General features: G+C 44.0%; 1 protein-coding gene across 2 annotated transcripts; it reads right to left on the bottom strand.

Moving 5' to 3' along the window:
* Window positions 1-3,474: 3,474 nt before the first annotated feature.
* On the bottom strand, window positions 3,475-20,436 carry LOC101879278 (myosin heavy chain, skeletal muscle, adult-like). Of its 2 annotated transcripts, none has more exons than XM_034067707.1 (38): window positions 20,230-20,436; window positions 19,997-20,140; window positions 19,747-19,903; window positions 16,558-16,585; window positions 16,304-16,460; window positions 16,058-16,150; window positions 15,865-15,928; window positions 15,675-15,773; window positions 15,465-15,568; window positions 15,246-15,384; window positions 14,841-14,959; window positions 14,597-14,746; window positions 13,750-13,920; window positions 12,830-13,148; window positions 12,607-12,680; window positions 11,806-11,893; window positions 11,595-11,712; window positions 11,132-11,255; window positions 10,912-11,048; window positions 10,566-10,821; window positions 9,558-9,800; window positions 9,165-9,341; window positions 8,947-9,092; window positions 8,770-8,860; window positions 8,294-8,683; window positions 8,020-8,146; window positions 7,738-7,856; window positions 7,094-7,290; window positions 6,611-6,794; window positions 6,359-6,524; window positions 6,062-6,186; window positions 5,595-5,903; window positions 5,291-5,494; window positions 4,901-5,026; window positions 4,636-4,806; window positions 4,445-4,549; window positions 4,219-4,314; window positions 3,475-3,630 (listed from the first exon to the last, which is right to left on the bottom strand). In XM_034067707.1, the coding sequence occupies exons 1-38, from the start codon at window positions 20,434-20,436 to the stop codon at window positions 3,475-3,477; spliced, it is 5,880 nt and encodes a 1,959-aa protein (XP_033923598.1). The 2 variants fall into 2 exon arrangements, with proteins under 2 accessions (XP_033923598.1, XP_033923599.1); XM_034067708.1 differs by having other exon boundaries at window positions 12,839-13,148; window positions 16,349-16,460.
* Window positions 20,437-20,693: the final 257 nt, after the last annotated feature.

Below are 20,693 nucleotides of genomic sequence, written 5' to 3'. Positions count from 1 at the left end.
AGTTCTGTCCGGGGACAGATGAGGAGCAAGTGGAATGTCTGTGGGTACGAATTAAGGGACAGATTGGTACGGGTGATACAGTTGTGGCGGTCTATTATAGACCTCCTAATCAGGATGAAGGAGTTGATGAGGCTTTCTACAGGCAACTGAAAGTAGCCTCACAACTACATGCCTTGGTCCTCATGGGGGATTTTAACTACCCCAATATTTGCTGGAAGACTCACACAGTCAATCATTCACAGTCTAGGAGGTTCCTCCAGTGCACTGATGATAACTTCTTAATGTAAATTGTGGACAAACCAACTAGGAGAGGAGCACTGCTAGATTTAGTACTCACCAACAAGGAGGGTCTGGTTGACATGGTGATGGTAAATGGCAGCCCTGGCTGCAGTGACCATGAGATGGTGGAGTTTAGGATCCTGTGTGGGAGGAATAGAATACCTAGCAAGGCCACAGTTCTGGATTTCCGAAGGGCCAACTTTGGCCTCTTCAATCAACTGCTAAGGGAAGTCTCATGGGAAAGGGTACTAGGTGGTAAAGGGGCTCAAGATAGTTGGTCAGCACTCACGGACAACCCCATGTACCAGTACAGGTTGGGGTTGACCTGCTGGAAAGTAGTGAAGGGGAAAGGGACCTGGGGGTCCTGGTGGATGGGAGGATGACCATGAGCCAGCAATGTGCCCTTGTGGCCAAGAAGGCAAATGGCATCCTAGGTTGCATTAGAAAGGGTGTGGTTAGTAGGGCAAGAGAGTTTCTCCTCCCTTCTACTCTGCCTTGGTGAGGCTGCATCTGGAATATTGCATCCAGTTCTGGGCCCTCAGTTCAAGAAGGCCAGGGAATTGCTTGAAAGAGTCCAGCGCAGAGCCACAAAGATGATGAAGGGAGTGGAACATCTCCCTTATGAGGAGAGGCTGAGGGAGCTGGGTCTCTTTAGCTTGGAGGAGACTGAGGGGTGACCTCATCAGTGTTTACAAATATGTAAAGGGTGGGTGTCAGGATGATGGAGCTAGGCTTTTTTCAGTAATATCCAGTGATAGGACAAGGGGCAATGGGTGTAAACTGGAGCATAGGAGGTTCCATGTGAACATCAGGAAGAACTTTACTGTAAGAGTGACTGGAACAGGTTTCCTGTGGGGGTTGTGGAGTCTTCTACGTTGGAGATATTCAAGGCCTGCCTGGACAAGTTCCTGTGTGATGTACCCTAGGTTTCCCTGCTCTTGCAGGGGGGTTGGACTAGATGACCTTTCGAGGTCCCTTCCAACCCTTGGGATTCTGGGATTCTGTGATTCTGCTTCAACTCTTTTGCTAAGCCCAGGATGGGATAGAGCTTGTGGTTCTGGTAGATGACCTTGAAAAATCAGTCCCTGTGGGATTTGCATCAGGTTGGTGTTCTTAACAGCCATGCTGTTTGGATTAGCAGAGCATGCCAGTAGGGATCAGTGTGCCCTGAGTTATGTGACATGGAAGATCTAGCCTGAAGCTAGTGCATAGCAAGGCAGGCTTGATAGAGAACACTGGCTACTGAAGAGGCAGCTACAGCAGAGGTAAGATGTCACTATGTCATCAAAGCATCCACCGTTATTTTCTTCTCCCAGATTTTTTTATTTGTTTCACAGAGCAGTTTTACTATCCACAGGCCTGATGGGATGGTGTCCCTTATGGGTGATATGTCCCTTCTTAGGTGAAAAAATTAAGATATGATAAACCACTGTTTGCTAAGGGGTAAGGATTGCATTTGATTGTCACTGAACCCAGGGTGCTATAAGGTGAAGCAAAAGCATTTCATGCATGATCAGAGACAAAGCATGTTAGAAAACATACACTGTAAGAAGTGCAGCTTTCAAATCATGTTCTCACTTATGTTGCACTTATTTGTTAAGCATGCTGAGAGAAATGTCGCCAGACCCAACAGGCAGTCTGACAAGGAATTCCCAGCCTCCATTCCAGCAGTGTTTCTTCAGACAGCAGTCCTCTGTGTAAAATAACTCCTCCCAGGAATGCTAGCCCTGGCTGAACAGAAATGCCAGCACTCTGATCCTTTGGAGGGACACTCCTCTTTCCTGACCCTCTGCTAAGACACAGCCGAGTACTGGAGCTTACATATGGTATACACACACTTTCTTAATTAAAAAGCCAGTCTTTTCTGCTGATGTGCATTAACTAATGGAATTAAACATGAGGAATGCTTTCTCCACACCTAGCATACAATGCCTACTCCACTTAGGTGTTCGTGGGCTTTCTGGTTGAGACACATCCTATCTCAGGACAGCCATGAAGAGACCAGGATGGCCTTTAGCCATCTCCTCATGCTGCTTCTCTGCTCAGGGACCAATTTCTGCAGAACTTTCCTGACCTAACAGTAGGGAAAAGGGGAAGGAATGCATCTTTCCTTTAGGGAGTTTATTCACAGCTTTTCCTATTGGTCTTCTCTTTCTACTGAGAACATTCTTACTTGGCTTCCTGTAGTCTGAAAAAGACTGTCTCAGTGGAGAAGGACCAGATTGGTCCTTTCCAGTATGACTGGAAAGGTAAGTAGAGTAGCTGGTAGGACATACCTGCCATTTGAAGTTGGGCTGTACTTGAACAAGTGCCTGATTTGCAGAGTTATTGAGATACCTCTTACTTCTAAGCTAAGATATCTGGAAGCAATCACTGTTTAGCAGTGGGTCATGGCTGAGGAGGTGATCTTCCAAATGCCCTTTCCATCATGTACTAAAGCAACTGGAGGGTTCCTGCTACAAGGCACTTGAGGAGATGATCAGGCCTCTTTGCTAATGACAGAGAAGGAAATAGGACAGAAATGAAGATAGGATGGTAATGTGCCACCAGATAGCCAGCAGCCATCATGTCAGAGTGTTCTAAAACCACTTGCATGCCCTTGTCCTGAGGATATTTTCTGCTCACATCATTAAAGGCTCCTGGGGACACACATTTCTCTTAATGAGGCTTGTGGCTGTTCAAGTGAAAGTTTAATACAAGTAATAGGGACATTATATGAGCTCTAGTTAGGTAGACTTGGGAAAATGTATCTAATATCCTCTCCAGCTCAAATAAAAATTGCTCATGGTCTATGTGTAATAGACTTTGTGTTCTTTAATCTCTAGATATTGACACACTGGCATGGTTGCAAAGACAAAGTATGGGAGAAAGGGACTGAGACATTCACATTTTATGCAGCCCTCAGTCACTTTGCTGCTGCATGACAGCCTCACTCTTCCTCTTCTATCTTCTTGCCATGAAACTCCCGGCTACACAAAGGTTATAAGACAAAATGGTACCCAAAGGATAATGACACAGCAGTACACCAGTAAAAAGAGAAAAAAAAATAAAACTAGTAGTCATGGTGTGAACAGAAGTAATCTACTTTTTATTCCCTACATATTGAAGTGGTTGCAAATCTAAAATAAAGAAGAAAGTGACCAAGAGGTTCACATTTTGTGCAGCCCTCAGTCACTTTGCTGCCTCATGACAGGCTCACTCTTCCTCTTCTATCTTCTTGCCATGAAACTCCCGGCTCTTGGCTCGGAGCTTGTTGACCTGGGACTCAGCAATGTCAGCCCGCTCCTCAGCTTCCTCGAGCTCGTGCTGGATCTTGCGGAACTTGGAGAGGTTGACATTGGACAGCTCCTCCTGTGCAGGGAGAGGGAGTTGGTGGTGAGCAGCACAGGGCAGGGGTTTCCTGCACCTCAGCCTTGAAAAGCTACAGCTCTTCCCTGGGGAAGGTACAACCTTTCATCCTCCACCCACAACACAAAAGCCTTACATAGACCTCCTCATCCTCCCTTATTCAGGACACTAGTGTGACAAGCGTCACCAGCAGTGTCACAATCGAGGAGAAATCTCATCACTGGAATTTGTCATGTATGTGCTAATCCTCCCACTAATTCATGCAAAAAATATAACATTTCAGGTTGAAGAAGATCCTGAAGCCTTCTGATATTGATTACTAGCAGAGATTCATGAAATCAGTGGATGTGGCACCTGGCATTGTTTAGTCTGAACAGCTGTATAACACAAGCTACAGAACTTCCCTCAGTTCATCCTTGACTACTCCGAGGTGCACAGAAATCAGAAAGGCCTCCTGACAGGAAAACAAATGGCATGGCCAAGACTTATGTGCCTCAGTAGTCTCTTTCATGACCCTATCCTGGTAGTCACAATCATGGCATTGAGCCCACTGCCCCGATGGAAGGTGCCTGTTCTTCAGGCAACACTTACAGCCTCCTCTGCTTGTCTCTTGTAAGATTTCACTTTCATTTGCAGCTTGTCCACCAGATCCTGGAGCCTGAGAATATTCTTCCGGTCTTCCTCAGTCTAGAGTGGTTAGTAAGCAGGAAAGAGAATGAATTATTGGTTCTTCATCATGTGAGGTTAAGAATTCCCTTTGGGGATGGTGTGTGCAAGATGAGATTTGATGCGAGAGCAAGGATACCACCTGCCTTACCTGGTAAGTCAGCTCCTTCACCCTCCTCTCATACTTGCGCACACCCTTCACAGCTTCAGCGCTGCGCTTCTGCTCAGCATCAACCTCCCCTTCCAGCTCCCGCACCTGCAATCACAAGCCCATCTTTGCAGTTTCCCTGCCATCTCTCCAAGAGACATGCTCACTCTTGCACAAACACCAGCCCTACGCACTCTGGCCTCCAGCTTCTGGATTTGCTTCTTGCCTCCCTTCAGTGCCAACTGCTCGGCCTCATCCAAACGGAGCTGCAGGTCCTTCACTGTCTGGTCCAGGTTCTTCTTCATCCTCTCCAGGTGGGCGCTGGTGTCCTGCTCCTTCTTCAGCTCTTCTGCCATCATGGCCGCCTGAGGAGATCAAAGGGTCAAAGCCATTTTGGGTCTGGAGACATTTGGGGGAGAATACATCCACCATCAGCAATGAAAGGAGCTCCTAACTCACATCTGTGATGGCCTTCTTGGCCTTCTCTTCAGCATTGCGGGCTTCCTGGATAGTATCTTCCATCTCACCCTGGATTTGCACAATGTCCGTTTCCAGCTTCTTCTTGGTGTTGATCAAGCTGGTGTTCTGTACCACAGAAAAGACACAAGTTGTACTTTTAGAACTAATCCCTCAATATCACTTGCTTAAAGCGTAACTATTGTTTAGGACAGTTAATGCAAGAGTCACCTTTGGAGCCATAGCAGCAAACCAGACATAGGTGGCTGGCTGCAAAAGCTTTAACACAGCACGTTGCTTTAAGAGATTGCATAGTAACCACTTTCAATGTCTAGCAACCACATTCTGAGCTGTCCCTTGCTGATAGGATTAATTTCCAGCAGAGTGCCTGACCTGAGCATGGAGGAGCTGCACGCGCTCAGTGGCATCCAGAAGCTCCTGCTCAGCCAATTTCCTGGACCGCTCCGTCTGCTCCAGGGCTGCCCGTAGCTCCTCAACTTCAGCCTGCAACAGGTTTGCTCTGCGCTCCACCATGGCTACTTGCTCCTTCAAGTCCTCCTGTGTCCTCAGAGCATCGTCCAAGTGTATTTGAGTATCCTGTAAAAAAGGCACCAGAAATTACAAGGTGGAAGTGTGAGCTTGTGTGTCAAGAATGTCAGGGATGTTGTATCTCTTTTTGTAGCTTTGCTGAACAGACCTTGAGCACTCCCTGTGTATTTCTCAGATTCTTCTGTGCCTCAGCAGCCAAGCGGTTGGCATGGCTGAGCTGGATCTCCATTTCATTCAGATCTCCCTCCATCTTCTTCTTCAGACGCAGGGCTTCATTCCTGCTCCTGATCTCAGCATCCAGGGTGCTCTGCATGGACTCCACAATTCTGAGGTGGTTTCTCTTCAGCTGGTCAATTTCCTCATCTTTCTCTGCTACCTTCCTGTCAATCTCAGACTTGACCTGGTTGAGCTCAAGCTGGAGGCGTAGGATCTTTCCCTCTTCATGTTCTAGGGAGGCCTGGACAAGTCAGCAGGAACAGTGACTTAAACTACTGCTTCTTTTCTAAGTAATCTATTTTGCAGCACTTCACAAATCAAAGCTTGCTTTCCTGACATCTCTGTGGATAACTCTTACCATACAGTCAAACTGGACACAATTATTAGCTATGTGTGTACCTCAGCTTCCTCCAGTGAAGCTTGGAGCTCAGATTTCTCCTGCTCAACCTGCTTCTTGACTTTCTCCAGCTCGTGAATCGCTTTTCCTCCCTCTGCAATCTGCTCCGTGAGGTCAGAAATCTCCTCTGTGGGAACAAGGACCAGTGGCATGGTCAGGCACAGAGCAGAATGGGAAGGGCCCTCACACACCAACGTGACAGGCATCTTTGCCCACCTGCAGGCACAGACCCACGTGAAGCAGCGGGTACTGGTGGGTGTTGAGAAAGCCCTGCCAGGAGCAGAGGGCCAGGCACTTACGCTGCAAGTTCTTGTTCTCGCGCTTCAGCGTTTCCAGGTGGTCCAAGGACTCCTCATAGGCATTCTTCATCTTAAAGAGCTCTGTGCTGAGAGAGCGGGCCTCCTTCTGGGAGGCTTCCAGCTCAGCCTGTGTTTCCTCATACTTCTGCTTCCATTCTGCCAGGATCTGAAGAGAAATAGGGTGTCAGTACACTTGTGACAATGAGGAGGGGATGCTCTGCCCAGGAGCCCCGAGTCTGGAGTCTAAAAGACCTTGTCAAAATTCTTCTGCTTCTTATCCAGAGCTGCACAGGCAGCATTTGATCTCTCCACGTCAATCATGAGGTCCTCCACTTCGTTCTGCAGCCTCTGCTTTGTCTTTTCCAGGGAGGCACATTTGGCATTGACAGCTTCAACGTGTTCCTCTGCATCCTGCAGGCGCTGTGCCAGCTTCTTCCTGCAATGTGGCAAGTACAGCTGCAGGTTAAAGGGTTTGCCACAGCTGTGTCCCAGCACCTACTGATTATTAGGCCTGTCTTAACCATTCTAGCCATGAAAACAACATTTCTCTTTCCAATCTACAACTTTTCCACAGGTCACTTTGTCTCTCTCTCTTTCTCTCCCTGACCTCTACCACAATTACCTGACATCCCAGCCTTTTTTTCCTCCCTTCTCCTAACCCGGTTTCAGAGACTCCCATCTCCCTGCAGAGTCTCAGTGTTCTCCAGTTCTCTCTATAACCCACTTGCCACGTACTTGGCCTCCTCCAGCTCCTCCGTACGCTGGATAGCGTCTGTCTCATATTTGGTTCTCCACTGGGCCACTTCGCTGTTGGCCTTGGACAAGGCACGCTGCAGCTCTCCCTTGGCTTCCTGCTCCTCCTCATACTGTTCCCGGAGCAAGTCACAGTCGTGACGAGCAGACTGCAAGGCGTGGGCCAGCGCATTCTTGGCCTGTGGGACATTGGACTTTGTAACTTGAAAGTCTCTTGATAGTGAAATTGACAGGGAAATTAGAACACAACTATAATCAGGCAATGTAAACCTGCCAGCTAACAAAGCCTACAGTGATATGCTCTGGAGAATCAGGATGTATCAGTGAGAGGTACTCTGGGGACAGCAACCTGCTGTTTCTGTAAATGTTTGGACCTAAGACAGGATGACTCCTGTCTTAGAGACTATCGTCAGAACCCAATGAGAGCCTTGTGGATGACTTCGTCCAGCATCAAAATCATGCTCCAATCCCCCTCTAGCTTAGGTGTTGAGGTAAATTCATTACTGGTGTTCCCTTCAGCATTCCATGTGTCTGGGAAAGGATACTGAACCAGTCTTAGATCAGACAGGGTTCTCCAGATGCTTCTGAGGGTGATGCAGCTTATGGACACAAGGGTACTTCCATACCTTAATTTCTTCCTCTAGATGTCTCTTGAGTTCCTCAATCTGTTGGGTAAATCCTTGTTTGCCCCTGGACAGCTGAGAAATCAGAGCATCTTTTTCCTCCACTTGGCGTGAATATTCACCTTGGAAGGGTGAATTGAAAGAAAGTAACTGGAGTGTTCAGAACAGGACGGTTTCTGGCTATGAACCCATGTGACCAAGAACGGCCTGAGAGTTAACACCAGTTGTCACTTTTCACCCTTTGGTGTCTTCCCATTGTACCTCAGGAATGAAGATGTCCCTTACCTGATTCTGTCTGCAGACGGGCTCTTTGAGTATTGAGGTCATTGATCATACGCTGGTTCTGCTCTTCCTTAGTTTTAAGCTCACTCAGCTGGTCTTCCAGGGTGCGGCACATCTTCTCCAGATTTGCCTAGAGACGAAACACAGAGAGGGACCAGTGCTGAACAGCTGTCTGCTTCCTTATTCTCACAGAAGGTAACATTTTTTTCATGAGAATGTCATGGTAGAAGCAGCCTATAACTTGTCACTGTGAGCATGTTCTACTGCAATTGTGTACCTTGGCTTTGGAGACAGACTCCATGTTACTGGCCAGGTCGTCAATCTCCATCTTCAGCTCACTCTTCTCCTTCTCCAGCTTTTGCTTCACTCGCTGCAGGTTGTCGATCTGCTCCCCAAGCTCAGCGGTGCTGTCTGCGTGCTTCTTCCGCAGGGCAGCAGCCGTGGCTTCGTGCTGCAGCGTGGCCTCTTCGAGGTCACGACGCATCTTCTGGAACTCGGCCTCACGCTTCTTGTTCATCTCGATCTGAGCTGCTGTAGCCCCTCCTGCTTCTTCCAGGCGCTCGCTGATCTCCTCCAGCTCCCTCGAGAGGTCAGACCGGTGCTTCTCTGCTTTTGCCCGAGAGGTTCGCTCTGCCTCAATTTCCTCCTCCAGTTCCTCAATACGAGCCTGGGGATACCAGGGACCATTCACACCCATGCTCTCCTCCTACCTTACCTGAGGTTTTGTGAGAGGGGCAAGGAACAGAGACTTGCCTGCAGCTCCTTGATCTTCTTTTGTAATTGCATGCCCATGGCTTGCTCATCCTCGATTTTGCTCTGGATCTGGCTGATTTCAAAGTCTTTCCTTTGGGCAAAGAAAACCATGTTAGAGCTGAAAGAAAAAAGACAAGCACAGCAGCCCAACACCCACATGCTCCACACCACACTTACTTCTTCAGTTTCTCATCCAGCTGCTGCTTATCATTTTCCAAATCCATGATGCTGTCTTGGGCCAGCTTCAGGTCTCCTTCAAGTTTCCTCTTGGCTCTCTCAAGGTCCATGCGCAGTTTCTTCTCTTGCTCCAGCGACCCTTCCAGCTGAAACAAACAAGGACATTAGTACCCTGCTGGCTACTTTTTCCCTTTTCATTTAACTACACAGGTGCTTACATCATCCACTTGTTGCTCCAGCTTGGTCTTAGCCTTGGTCAGAGTATTGACTTTGTCTTCCTCTACTTGCAAGTCATCCAGTGTCTGCTGATGGGCCTCTTGGAGGGCTTTCTTCTCTTTTGTCAGCTTGGCGATGGTCTCATCTAGGGTTGCCATCTCCTCTGTGAGGTTTTTCACCTAGTGATAAGGAGAAAACATTCTCTGTAGAAGACTTGACTGCTAGCACAGGGACCTTTTCACTTTGCAGTGTTTAGCCACGAGCGTGTTTTTCATTTGGGCTGTCCCACTGTGATGCTGCTGGTGTGCTCCATACCTAGCTTTGTTCTGAGGCTACCAGGCAGACGTGCGAAGCACCTGTCCCTTCAGCCTTTTTGTCTCTCCCCATGAGCGTACCTTGTTTTCAGTGGCATGCTTTTCCTTCTCCACTTTGGCCAAAGTTAACTCAAGGTCATCAATATCTTTCTTCAGCTCTGAACATTCATCCTCCAGTTTTCTCTTCTTGGCTGTCAGCTCTGCATTCAGCTCCTCCTCATCCTCAGCCCTTTCGGTCACCTCCTTAATTTTGGCTTCCAGCTGGATTTTGGTTTTGATGAGCTGGTCACATCTCTCCTCAGCATCAGCCAAGCTGTCTGCTTCCTGGTGGGGAGACACAGGTTTTTGTGGGTTGCAGTGTTTCACCCCTTTGTCTTTCCATTCCTAAGTAGGCATGTGTTAAAATGGGGGCTGAACCTGGCCTTCTACTCCAGCAAGTGTAAGATCTTTCCTGGAGTCCATTTTTGAGAATAACTCAACTAAATTGAAAATAACTAAATTTAGTTGAGAAATATATTTATCAGTTTTCTACATGCATTAAAACTACTGTAAGACCAATAGAGTTCTTGCCTTTTCTATCAGCTTGTCTTCTGCTTTTCTTTTGCTCCACGCCTAGCATTTCCAGTGCTTTTAGTCTGATCACTGCATTTGTTGTTAAGAACTTGCCTTTCCGTAATTGAGCCTGAATGAGAAGTAGCCATGTTTCTGAAAGTAATAACAGCTTTCTGGTGTAGCTCTAACTAGGAAAAGTCATGTTTGCCTTTATGTTTGCCTTTAGACAGATACACTGTTTTGAAAGCTGAGTTACATGGAGATACTTCCCTTCCAGTTGAGATATTTCTGCTCTGGATTACATGCTGGAAAGTGTTACCTGGATCTTTCCTCAGATAGCAGGAATGCTGAGTTTCATGTGGAGCTGCCATGAGTCTCAACATGCCCTTGGCAATGCCAGTTTACTCCACATCAGAGTACCTTACAGTGTGTGATTTAGACTGTGTCCTACTGCATGTTAGTCAGCTCTCTGCAAGTCAGCGGCATCCTCAGTGTATGTCATTCTTTTCCTTGGGACAAGTGAACAGTGGTACTCACTGCCTGTACTTGGAGCTGCAGGTCATTTTTCTCTTGCAGCAGGGCCACCATTTTCTCTTCCAGCTCCTTCCTCTTTGCCTCAGACTTTGCAAGCTCCTCCTTGGTTTTCTCAAACTCTTGTTTCATGTTGGCCATCTCTTTCTCAGATTCTGCACTCTTCAGCAAGGGCTTGATCTTAAAGAACAGCTTCATCCAAGGCCAGTGCTTCACATTCATGAATGCACGAACATTGTACTGGATACAGAAGATGGATTCCCTGAAATGACATTCACATGGCTTTTGCATAGCTTTGTTGGGATAAATTAGGCGTGCTCCATGAGAACAAACTCGTATGAGAAATGTCTACCTCCTCTCCACCATTTTCCGGTACTCCACCCTCATGAGGAAGCCCCTGCACCTGGCCTGTGTCATGGTCATAATTTCCGCTAGTTTCTCATCTCTCATTTCCTCAAGCAGACCTATCAGCCCAGCCTTGAAGAACACCTTAAGAAAGGGAATATTGTAATACATTAACCTCAGGTGGTGCATAATACAGGTACAAAGTATTTCAATGCAGGACTTGCTACCTTTGTGTGACCAAATCTGTACTGGGTGTGGTCCACATCAATAGACCCAAGAAGCTTCTCTGAAGCCTTCTTGCTGTCCATAAACTGACCATCTGGAATAGCACTTGCATTAAGCACTCTGTATCTGTAGGGGAAAGGAGAACATCAACAGTGCTAAAACCTCCACTGCATCTGAACCTCACAGTCTTCTCAGCAATGCCTGTCTCAATAAAGTTGTGTCTGAAGGTGCATTCTTTCAAGACAGTGTAATTGAACTTTTCATAATGTTAACTTAGTTAAGTCAGGAGAATGCTCACCTTCAAGATAAAATCATAAACTCACAATAAAACATCTTCTTTTCTACATATGTCCTTTCAAAGTGTAATATACTTCGAGTATATAAAGAATATATACTTTCAAGTATATCATGACACTCAGGCTCTTCATCTTGGTCTGCATGAGCAGAAAGGTGAAGCACTCTTACCTCTGTTTAAAGTCAGCATATAGGACTCTGCTGGGAAATCCTTTCCTGCAAATTCTGATGCCTTCCAGCACACCATTACAGCGCAGCTGATGCAGCACCAGCTCATGTTCCATGGCACCTAATAAAGACACAGTTAGTGACTACCATACTGCTTGATGCTCAGGAGGAGTGTTTCTGTGGCTTCTGTTTTCTTTCTATTGAATCTCCTTACCAGGTGTTTTTGTTTCATTTGGGATGATGCATCGTACAAAATGGGGGTGAGTGCTCCGTAGATTTGTCATCAGCTTGTTTAAATTTTCCTGTGAGATTATAATCTCAAATTTAGATCAACAAGTGAGAGATCTGCTTCCCTGCAGCTGCATGTGTTTAATCCCAGAAAGGAGTTAGTAACTTGCTAGATTTAAATGTGATAGCAAAATTTCCGTAGTACTGTAAAAAATCTTATGTGATTATTCATGGAAATGTAATGGTTTCTGTGCCATTGTAATTTATAAATTACAAAACCTGGGATAGCTGAGAATCATGGCTTTAAGGTCATGAGAAATTTCATATGCTTCCCTCCTCAATCTGTAAAATTAGACTTAGGTGATTCTCTTAAAGAAAGACTTTTTTTTCAACTGCTGCATTACTTACAAATCGTGCATGGCAGTAGGCTTGAAAGCATGCAGAAGCCCACAGTCACTATTTGGTTAAACATTCGGAACCCTATGCTACAGCCAAAAGAAACTAACCTAATTCAATGTAAAACTTAGCTTAAAAAAAATAGAGATAAAAAAAAGTTTTGAATGACAAGATCCTTAACCATTTAAAAGAGTTTTTTGTTTAGCTGTATTAATGAAAGAACATCATTCCATGTAGACAAAAATAAGAACCTACTCCATCATTAAAATAAAAAATTACCTATTGTACACGATCTTCATCCTCTTTCTATAGGACTTATAGTGCCACCATGCATATTTTAGTTTTGTTTTATTCAAGTAAAAAGACAAAAATGGATTAAATCAGTACATACCCGGAAAAGGGCTGAGACAGTCTGAAAAGAAGAACCCTTCTTCTTGCCACCCTTCTTGCCACCACCACCAGCATCTACAAATGGAAGAAGAGAAAAAAAAAAAAAATCAACAAAATTATGGTGCATACTGGAAACTACAGAATGCAAACCAGCATTGAATGTTCAGTGTTCATTGCCTGAATTCCGTGTCAACATTGTCTCATACTGAAAGTACAATTTTCACAAAGCTGACCTGCATCTGCTCCACCATAGCTGGCAAAGAGTAAGGCCAGAGTCTTCACAGATGATTTCTGGTATAACCCAATGACAGTCTCATTCAGAGGGTCTTTGTTCTTCTCAAGCCAGCCAGTGATGTTGTAGTCCACTGTGCCAGCATAGTGCACCAGGGAAAAGTGGGCCTCAACCTTGCCTTTGGCAGGCTTTGGCTTCTGGAAGTTGTTGGACTTGCCCAGGTGCTGGTCATAGAGCTTGTTCTTGAAAGAGGTGTCAGTTGCCTTGGGGAACATGCACTCCTCTTCCAGGATGGAGAAGATGCCCATGGGCTGGAAAGTAACACAAGCAGTGACAGAGAAATCTTGTAATGATAAGAAGCATATTCTATGAACATCAAAGGTATGAGCATGTAGCAGGTAGCATCTCAGCCTGGATCAGGTCCTATGATTATTAGGAGTTGTTCTCATTCAGGAAGGTTATTTCTGCCTTCCCTTGCGTACCTGCAGCCTATCTTCATGGAACTGGTAAAAACATCGGTTCAATTCAGGTTAGAACTGGGAGTAGAAATAGAGGGAGAAGTGGTATACGGAAAAATTACTGGGACAATAGCTACAAGAGGTCCCTAATTTGTTTGTGGAGGAGTTCCGGTTTGAGTCTCCAGAAAGGGGAGCGATCCTAGTTTGTTTTAAGAAAGTCTGTTGGTGAGAATCCAGCCTACCCGTTCCATGCCTGAAAAACAGGCAACGCAGGAGTGATGGTACAGGTTTGTGTTTTACTAACGTCTATTACCCAGATGAAAATACATTTCAGTGCAAACTCGTTTGTTTACCTGACACTGAATATCTGATTGTGAGGTCTTACTGAACTGAATCTGGCTCAGAGAAAGCACAGAATTCCATTATACATTGAACACTTGTATGGAAAGGTTACCTTCTCAATGAGCTCAATGCAGGCAGCCAGGTCCATCCCAAAGTCAATGAACTCCCATTCAATTCCTTCCTTCTTGTACTCCTCTTGCTCCAGCACAAACATGTGGTGGTTGAAGAACTGTTGCAGTTTCTCATTGGTGAAGTTGATGCACAGCTGCTCAAAGCTGTTAAACTGCCCAAAGCAAGGAGAGGAACACAGGTTCTCAGTATGCAGCAAACACCAAAAATATTGGTTAGCACAATCCTAGTGCTGTTTGAAGTTCCTCAGCTGAAACACCACTCCTAACTGTTACAGCATGTGTTTCCTTCAGTAATCTTAGCTGCATTATCATGTAGGTGTCTCAGCCCTCTGACCTCCCAGGGAGTGGAAGCCTTCTCAGTGTCCCAGCCAAGCAAATCTCTGCCCTTAGATCAACAAACTGGAGGTTTCTCTACTGTGGCACAGACATCCTAGCACCGTGACTGCTTTCACAGCAGAGGAAACATGCTGTGAACTTTCCCAGAGCACTACCCTTTCCTTAGCTTTTCCACATTTTTGGCCCACATCTGTGTGAACCTGTGTCCTAGAGCTGACTTTTTGTTTGCAGAACCAAAAACTTTTGCAAGCTCAAGGGCCTCTGAGATCATTTGTCAGAAAGCAGAGCTTTTTTCTATCAGATGATAACATTAGAATCCAAGTGTTGGTGGGCAGATCCATTTGAGGGTACTACTGTGACAGTGAAGTGGGAAGGGTTTCTAGAAAACCGCAGATGAGGAGAATAAACTTCTGATTCTTTTTTAAAAAGAAGTGTGTTTCTGAGTCCTCATGACTCCTCCCTTGACTACGGTGCCAAATCCTTGCTTCTTACATCAAAGATTTCAAAGCCAGCAATGTCCAGGACACCAATGAAGTACTGTCTGGGCTGCTTGGTATCCAGCTGTTGGTTGATACGAACAACCATCCACAAGAACATCTTCTCATAGACAGCCTTTGCCAGGGCACCAACTGCATTGTTCACCTACAGCAGAAAAGAAAGGACCAGAGTTACCCCTAGGACCAATGAAGAATGCTTAAGTACTTTTGAAGCCATTTTCAAACTATCTTCTATTTACCTGCTCAACAGTTTGACCTTTGGTCACATATTCATTCCCAACCTTGACTCTGGGGTAACACAGGGCTTTGAGCAGATCAGCTGAATTAAGGCCCATCAGGTAGGCAGCCTTGTCAGCCACTACAGAGGGTGAGAGAGATAAGCATTTATCTTTGGAAAATACCCAGAGTTTCATAGTGGGAAGAACTCTGCTGTCCATGTTCTAATTATGGAAAAGTAATGGTCTGTCTCATATTCCCCATGATAAAGGAAGCATCTCAGCATTACAGAAACAATGAACAAAAATGTTTTTCCTCATTGTTTTATGTGGTAACTCTGTCCAAGAAAGTCTTGTCTTTGGAGGCCAACGTGTCATTTATGCAAACAGAATTTCTTTGAATAAATCAGTTGCTGAATCTACTGTTACCTTCAGTGCCATCAGGCTCTGCCTGCTCCTCTCGTTGTTTCTGCTTGAATTTCAGGTTACCATAGTGCATGACAGCTCCTGTCAGCTTGTAGATGGCTGTCTTCTCATCAGCACTGAAGCCCAGGATGTCAATGGCACTCTGTAGTTGAAACAATGCAGTAAAAACTTTACATAACCCTTTAAAAAACTCAATAAAACTGTTTTCTTCATAGTACTTACATCTGTAGCCATAAGCTCCTCTTGGTCATCAATACTGGGAACAGTGACCTCACCTTGACTCACGAAGTGGAAATCGTAAGGGTTGGTGGTAATGAGGAGCATGTCTGAAAACAGGAAGAAGCAAGACACAGGCTTAGTTTTGCCAACCAGGTAATAGAGGGAACTGTTTCTCAGTGATCACTCTTACAAAGTCATAATGATCCCTCCTACCAATTAGTTCAGGCTTCTTGTTGGACGTGATCTGATAGAATATGTGGTAGCTTCTTTCTGCCTTGAGCTGGAAAGTGACTCTGGACTTCTCCAGCAGATCTGCAAGGAAAGGAGAAAGATTCAGGCACAGGAAGGCACACAGAGGTGGGAACTTAGGAAGGAAAGGGATAAGGCCACGAGAGTGTCTTACAAGTTTCAATGTCAGCAGAAGCCAGTTTGCCTGTGGCCCCAAAGTGGATTCTGATGAACTTGCCCTGTAAGGACAAGCAGCAGCATTTCAGCATGGATGGGTTTTTTTCATGTCTCCTTTATGGACAATACTGGTAGGGCCATCATGTGTCACGTAATAAGTGGGAAAGATTTTGTCTAAAGCAACAACTTACAAAACGTGAGGAGTTGTCATTCCTCACAGTCTTGGCATTTCCAAAGGCCTCCAGCAGCGGGTTGGCGCTGATGATTTGATCCTCAAGCGTTCCCTGCAGGGTGATAATTGTTTCTGCTTATCCTTCCAAAAATCATGTCAGGAACAAAGGAAAGTGTTGATTCAAGCTGGTATTTATTAATTAATAATTTCATTCTCAATCAATCCCTACAGGATGACAATTATCCAGTTACAGTATTTAGTTGGCACCACAGTCACATGCCAAGCATTGGGTCTCTTCTTCCTGACTCACCTGCATTTTGCCTGGCTGATCTTCTTTCTTCTTCTCCCCGCTCGCTGCAATTGTTGCAAAGTACTGGATGACACGCTTTGTGTTCACAGTCTTCCCTGCTCCGGATTCTCCGCTGTGCAACCAAAGAGAGAAGCAGAGAGCGTGTGGTCAGGCAGGAGGTACGTGGCACCAGGGAACCCCACAGGGACCAGGGCAGAGAATGTACGTACGTGATCAGGATCGACTGGTTCTCGCGATCTGTGAAAAAGGCAGAAACAAATACATTATTAACACGTATCATGAACATTCTGAATAAAATATACCTGGGACTTTTAAAACATGTACTAGTACCTAACTCCTTTCATAAACCTGTGTGTCTTCACCCCTAATTCTTTTTGAACATTTTAAAGTTCCCAGGTGTGGCTGGTAAGCAGACATGTCAACACAGACATGGATGTTGTTAGGTGTAGTAGACATACTTCCTTTCTGGATATTCTTTTCAGGTCGAGCTGTTAATCCTTTTTATGGAAAGGATTCCATCTAAGGAGTTACTGATTAATTGTACTGTCTGTAAGCTAAAGTGGACTCTAGCAGGTGCTTCTCATAAGTGTCGTAACAACAACCACTCCTGATCACTCCATAGGCTCCAGAGAGTGTTTCTCTGTCTATGGCAAATGAATTGTTGCCTATAGGAAAATCACCAAAACATTTAAAGTATTTTACCAGAATGCTCTCCAATACTCTACAACATTAAAATTTTGCTTTTTTTCTAGAGTTAGATTTGATGCTTCTGTGTGTAATTCCAGAATTTTGTCTGACAGCTTTTTTAACCCATACTCAGTTCTTTTTGTGTTGTTTTAACTTTTATCATTCGGTCTGCACTATTTTTGAACCCTTACTGTGTGAAGAAAAAGAACGTGTTTGGTTCTAAATGTGGTTTTTCATGTACTCTGTCTATTCATCTTCTCTATGGTAGGCATAATTTTATAAAGTAGCACAAATCATATGATTAGAGCTACCGAGCAGATATCATTATGAAATACGTTCATCTCTGTCTTTACCTGTTCCATTTCTACTATATTATTTTTTTTTAAAAGGAAATGCATACATTACAAAAGGTGCAAACATTCCTTGGGTAACCACACTGATATAATGACTTCTGGTTTGGTCTCTGTTTCTTGCTTTCAACTTGTTATTTTGTAGATTTCTTATCACTGAGCCAAAATTTTTGAAGCTGAATTTAGAAATACCTATAATAGAACTAGTAGTTTTTAGCAATGAGCTCATCTTTTGGGTTTGTTCTTTCTGATTATGTCCACTGGCTTGCTATCTTTTCACCCAAACTTTGTTGCACATCACTGGATAATTCAATCGTTGAATATCATCAAGTCCCTTTGAGAACCTTTAGTGTTAGATTTTATCTCTATTGGCCTGAAGGACTTGGTCAAATCAGAAAGCTTGTCAGCATTTCCAGATAATTAAAAAAAAAAACTAAAATTAAACAGCAGAAGTCACAGAATAGATTCCAGTGTGACTTCATTGATAAAATCTTCCATGATAACTGAAAAAAGAAAATGTATTTCTACCACATCTTCTTTTTTCTTAATTAGCTCTTTCTGAACCTTTTCAATTAGCAGTGAATGTAAACATGATTAAATTAAACATAAAAATTATGCTAAGAATAGCTGCTCTGTCATCCATACTGAAGATCTTTGTTGAATTCAGACAGATTACCTTGACCAGCTCTCCTTTATTTAAAAAATAAGTAAATAAAAATAGTAGCTTCCTAAGGCAAAGCTTCACTTTAACAAAAATGGATCTTTTTTCTATTGGTATATCTCATACATCCACATGCCTAGTAACTGCCTTATTTAGAAATTGCTGACATCAAGCTTACTGGCAGATCCTTACAACATCCTCACAACTCTTTTCAAAAGTTTGTGGAACAGTCACCATTTTCCAGGCAATTTTCAGTGAGAAGTTTTGATCTGTAGAGTTCCATTGGAATGCCTGGTTGAATTCTGCCTTTTCAATGTGCTAGTGGATTTTTCATTGTTGGGTATGTTAAGGAAGAAGTTCATCTGATGCATCTCACTATAAGGAGGAATTTCAGAAATGGATACTTCCAAAAAAAATCTCATTTAGTTGTTCTGCTATGACTTTACATTTTTTCAAGTTTTCTTTTTAAATTTTGACTGTGTCAATACAGATGCTACAGACTTCTTTTAAACCTTTCTGCTTCTTATATGTTTAAGAAAGAGGTATAAGTTTTCATGTGTCCTGCAAGTTGTTCTCAAACCTTTAATTCTGCATGCATTCTTGTGTTCTCACAGCTAACCAGCCAGGGTTATATTTTGAAGAAAGTTTATGTGTGTTTAATAACCTGGTTTAATAGGCTGTGTAACTCACTGGCTTTAAAAAAAAATGCTTTTTGCTGGTAATTTATGTTTATTTTATGCCTCTAGGATGATGTTTTCCAATAACGTGCATGCAGTCAGAAGAGACTAAGGCAACAGGCAACTAATTCCTTGTGGAAAAGTCCAGGCTTGCATTTATCAAGTTCCTGCACATCTCTTGAAGATCCAGCAAGAGTACGTGCATGGTGACTTACATAAATACTGCCATTATGAGACACTAACCAACCATTAACTTATTCTGTTCCATTTTCATGGTATCCTCTTCCAATTAACCTTCTTACCACTATGAATGCTAAAGACTTAAGTGCATAGTAAATGAGGATGAAGGGGGGAACAAGATTTATTTTAACAAAATATACAGCTCTTCGTTTAATATTTTTCTGACTTTTCTGATCTCTCTTTAAAGGCTGGAGATACAGACAGTGCTAGAAAGGTTTTTACTACACTTCTTTCTTGTTGCTTCCCTTAATAGCAATGAATGGAAAAAAAGAAATTGTTTCTGAGATGGAAGGAGGAAGTACAAATTTTCTGAGAAAGTTTCACTGTAATGTCTGACTAAGTCTCTTTCCTGGGTTTTTGTAAAGCCACCATATTTAGCATTGGCTTCAGTGTTGAGTCTCCTTTCCTTTGGACCTAATCTTACTTACTGAACTTCACCCTAGTGCCTTTCAGTCCTGCAAAGCAAATCAATAAAAAAAACCAAAACCCTCAACAAAGAAAAAAACAGAACAACAAAAGTTCATCCAAATTCCTTTGAAGGAAAATCTGACAACTGTCCGGTGTGAAAACATATCCTCAGAAATATCTTGGTCACTAAATTCTAACATTAATTATTAGAAACATGATCTCAATGATGGTGTCAGTAAAGGAAGTATTTCCAATGATAAAGAGGATATTCACCCTCTCAACACCATTAGACTAAAATAATTTGCAGTGAGAATACTTTTTTCGCTTCTGTGAGTCTTCAGAGACAAATAATTTTAAAGATATCAAAGCACTCACCAGTCAGCATGAACTGATAGGCATTGTCAGAGATGGAGAAGATGTGTGGAGGGGCCTCCTGGCGCTTCTTGCCTCGGTAGGCCAACACCACCTCCGGGTTGTACACCGGCAGCCACTTGTAGGGGTTGACGGTGACACAGAAGAGACCCGAGTAGGTCTGTGGGGAAGGGAAACAGCATGTTGGTTTCCACTTAGCCTAGCAGAGCAGTTCCTCCCAGCTACCCAGAGGAAGACTGCTGCTGGTACTTACATAGATCATCCAGGCTGCATAACGCTCTTTGAGGTTGTACAGCACAGCGGGTTCATGGAGGTGGGTCATCATGGCCATGTCCTCGATTTTATCATACTTGGGAGGGTTCATGGGAAAGACTTGGTCTTCCTTCACAGTCAGGGTCTTTCAGATGGAGAAAGAGATGCATGTATATCAGCTAAAAGCTGACAGTGGGAATTACGTACAGTTTTTAAACTTAGAACTTTCCTCACCTCTCCAGCTTCAGACTTGACAGTGACCTTCCCTGATTCTTTGCTCTGGATTGTTCCTTTCACAAAGGATTCCTTAGGATGCACCACAAAGACTGATGATTTGGCATCAAAAGGCCTGTTCTGGGCCTCAATTCTCTCCTTTTCTGATTTTCGGAGGTAAGGAGCCGCCTCCCCAAAGGCTGCCATCTCAGCGTCTGGAGACGTCATGGCTGCACCTTACTGAGGATACGTCAGAACCCTGTGAGACAAAAGAAATGTAATATCAATAGAACATTAATGTACCTTGCTTGTGAAGAGACCTTTTCCAATGTCTTAAAATTAAGCATGTACTAGAACTGCTAAAACTAGCAAAACTAGACTTCCTCCTATTTAATGATTTAAACCCAGGAGAGAAATATCTTGTTTCTGTGCTTGAATACAGGCTAACCTTTCAACAGTTGCTGTTATTTGTACTTGTGACACTG

The sequence above is a fragment of the Melopsittacus undulatus genome, chromosome 11 (genome assembly GCF_012275295.1).
Source record: "Melopsittacus undulatus isolate bMelUnd1 chromosome 11, bMelUnd1.mat.Z, whole genome shotgun sequence".
In the NCBI taxonomy this organism is placed as follows: Eukaryota; Metazoa; Chordata; class Aves; order Psittaciformes; family Psittaculidae; genus Melopsittacus; species Melopsittacus undulatus.
Note: the sequence above shows the minus strand (reverse complement) of the source record. Positions and strands in the feature narration are given on the sequence as shown.